Source organism: Elephantulus edwardii, unplaced genomic scaffold (assembly GCF_000299155.1).
Source record: "Elephantulus edwardii isolate Elephantulus edwardi_28Jun2011 unplaced genomic scaffold, EleEdw1.0 scaffold00121, whole genome shotgun sequence".
NCBI classification, from domain to species: domain Eukaryota; kingdom Metazoa; phylum Chordata; class Mammalia; order Macroscelidea; family Macroscelididae; genus Elephantulus; species Elephantulus edwardii.
In genome coordinates this window covers 3,969,753-3,972,757 of record NW_006399871.1, presented here as the reverse complement: position 1 = coordinate 3,972,757, position 3,005 = coordinate 3,969,753, and the positions used below count along the sequence as shown (strand labels likewise).

The 3,005-nt window shown below is 49.8% G+C and overlaps 1 protein-coding gene across 1 annotated transcript in view; it reads right to left on the bottom strand.

Annotated features, from left to right (window-relative positions):
* Positions 1 to 2,536: 2,536 nt before the first annotated feature.
* The window catches only part of LOC102872723 (serine protease 46-like), a 26,932-nt gene continuing 26,463 nt past the window's right edge, over positions 2,537 to 3,005 (bottom strand). The window contains exon 6 of the mRNA XM_006893040.1: positions 2,537 to 2,791. Within this exon, the coding sequence (XP_006893102.1) occupies positions 2,537 to 2,791 (255 nt within the window). The remainder of the gene's footprint in view (positions 2,792 to 3,005) is intronic.

Genomic DNA, 3,005 nt, shown 5'->3' with positions numbered 1-3,005 from the left:
AGAGCAGCATGACTACCAAGGGAGCTCTGGTGGCTCAGCAGGAAGGAGGAATGCTGCCGACTCAAACGCATGCGCTCTGCATCCACCAGCTGCTCCAAGGGAGGAAGATGGGAAATCTCCTCTTGTACAGTTTACAGCCTCTGAAAACCTGCTGGAGGGTCAGCAGTGAATTGGTCCTGACTCCATGCTACACAGTAACGATGGCTGTGAGGGCGTTCTGGTCTCGTCAACAGGGAGTTTACACTGCTAACCCAAAAGCCAAGGCTCTGGCAGTTCTAGCCTACTTTTGGCTCTTCAAGCGAAACATGGACTGTTTCCTCCCATCCAATTTATAGCCTCAGAAACTCAAAAGAGTGTTAGCTTTGAGTCATTCCCTCAGTGAACTCAGCAATAAATCACAGCCTCAGAAACCCAAAAGAGTGTTAGCTTTGAGTCGTTCCATCAGTGAACTCAGCAATTACTCTAAGTTTTGAACGATTCATGATCGAGATGTATTTGTTGACCTCCTATCTGTCATTGGTGAAGTGTCTGCTCACATCCTTTGCTTATTTTTAAATTGCATTATTTCTCTTTTTTATGTTAAGATATAGAAGTCGTCTATCATTTTATAGGTTAATCCATCATTGGATAGATTTTTAAGCCAAACTTTTCTTTCCAGTCTGTAGGTTCTTCCCCCCCCCCCCTTGTACTTTTGGAAAAGGTTTTTGGACATAACGGGAACATTTCAATGGTTCACCGATGCATTCAAACAATATATTTTAAAAGTGGTAAGAGGAATTCCTGCAGGAGTCATTGGTTCAAAGTTGTTGGAAAATTCCAGCCTGATCAAAGATGAAAGTCAAGTCAGCTTAGGACACACTAGCTTTTGCAAAGGCCTGGTCTTAGAAGCAGGAGCAATGGGGTCATAGTATGTTGTGAGAGGTCAGCGGACTTACAGCCACAGAACCTGATGGAGGGTCACCATGGGTCAGAGTCAAGCTGAGGACAGTGGACCTGGTTTGTTTTGGGTTTTATTTTGTTTTTTTTCTGTAAAGGGGGGTATCCTAGTGGCACAATGGTGAAGTGCTATATTGTTAGCCAAAGGTCAGGAGTTCAAGGCTACCAGCTGTTCAGCTGGAGAAAACTGTGGCTGTCTGCGCCTGTAAAGACTACAGCCTTGGAAAGCCCATGGGCCTGTTCTACTCTGTCCTCTACGGTCACTATGAGTTGGAATCCATTCAGTGGCAAGGAAGGAGCCCCTTGCTGATGCAAATAATTAAAGGCTCACTACTAGCTTTGTTGATGTTGTTATATAACATTGAATCAGAAGGCATAGCTGACCCTCCAGCGCATTTTCAGAGGCAGTAAATTGCACAGAAGGAGAATGTCCATCCTTCTTCCTCGGAGCAGCTGGTGGATTCGAACTGTGTTCCTCTACATTGTCAGCATAATTCCTTACCACTAAGTCACCAAAGGCACCTCAGAAGGGTTGCCAATCTGCTTCTAAAAGGTCGCTGACTTGAAAGCCTTGTGGAGAGCAACTGGTTTGGTTTCTGAGTTTGGTATTTTTGTTTGGGTTTGGTTTGTTTTTTTTGTATTTTGTTTTGTTGGGAAGGGGGTAGCTCTTGAGAGAGGCCCTCGGGCTGGCCATACAGTGCCCGAGGCTCTGAAAAGGCACTGAATTGCACCATTGTCCTACCAGCACCGAGAAGGCCACCAAATTTAAAGAGCCCAGGGTCCATGAACACCCATGCTGGAGGCAGAGCCCGGTCTCCCCTCAGTTAGACTAGTCCAGACCAGGCCACCCCCTCTCTCTGAGCCAGTGGTCACCAAGGTTCAGGGTGCAGTGACTCACAATTCATGTGAGCAAGTCTCGCCCCTACAGCCCAACAGCATCCCCACCCCGACCCTGGCTAGGACAGGAGGCAGGGAAGGAGGGACAAGTCTCAGTCAGGTTCTGTAGGCCTTTCAGGGGTGCAGACGAGAATGCGGGTCTGCCTTCTGGCCACTGTGAGTTTTTTTGTGCTGAGAACAACACTCATAGAAGGGCCGGGGGCTTGGAGGGGGGTGCAGTGGGCAGAATGTGTCACTTATTCATGGGAGGGCCACAGGGACCTTGGGGGTCGGTGGCCTGCTGGGATAGCAAGAAGACCCTGGTGATCACAGAGCTCAACCTCCGTTCCTTTTTCCGGAAGTGGAATTGTCACCCAAGAAGGGGTCAGCCTCCTGGGGACACACATGAGTACCTGGCAGCAGGCAGCCAGGCCTTTCAGTGAAACATATGGGGGGTGTGTGTGTGTGTGTGTGTGTGTGTGGTGTTTGTGTGTTTGTGTATATGTGGTGGTGAAGGGGTAATGCCAAAAGTCAAGAAGAAAGATGATTTCGGTCACATCTTCATTGAACAACAAATTAAAAAGTGGCTCTGGGTCCTGCCGCCACGGACACCCCACTCTGATATCCTGTGCCTCCTCGGTCACCTTTTCCATCATTTCTCCTGAGGAGATAACAGAAGGGCGGGAGAAGCAGCCTGCAGGAGTGACTGCTCAGAGCCCACTGCTCACAGGAGCCACAGGAAACTCAAAGACACCAGCAGAATGTAGCTGGTGCAGAAAAGTGGTCTCAGGAAGGCAGGGTGGGCCTGGCTGATGAAATTCACATCAGACACCTGGCTTTTGATCCACGAGGTGAAGTAGGAGGTGCTGGTGTAAATGCTTGGGAACTGGAACTGGCCACAGGTGAAAGACCAGCTCACCAAGCCCATCTGGATCCAGGTGCTGTTCAGGTAGCAGACGAGGGGGCTGCCGGAGTTAGTCTGCGGAGAGAGGGAGGAGAGGAGGCCTAAGACGCAGCAGGAGGGCTCCCTGCTGGCCCGAGATTAACTGGTATCTTCTCAGGCCACATCCTCAGCCTGCACTCAGGCCCCTGTTGCTTCTGTTGAGGACGAGGGTGAATCCACAGTGACTCAACTCTGTGGCCAGTACACTCTTCTCTGGATCCCCAGCTGGGGACCACAGTGGCCTCTGCTT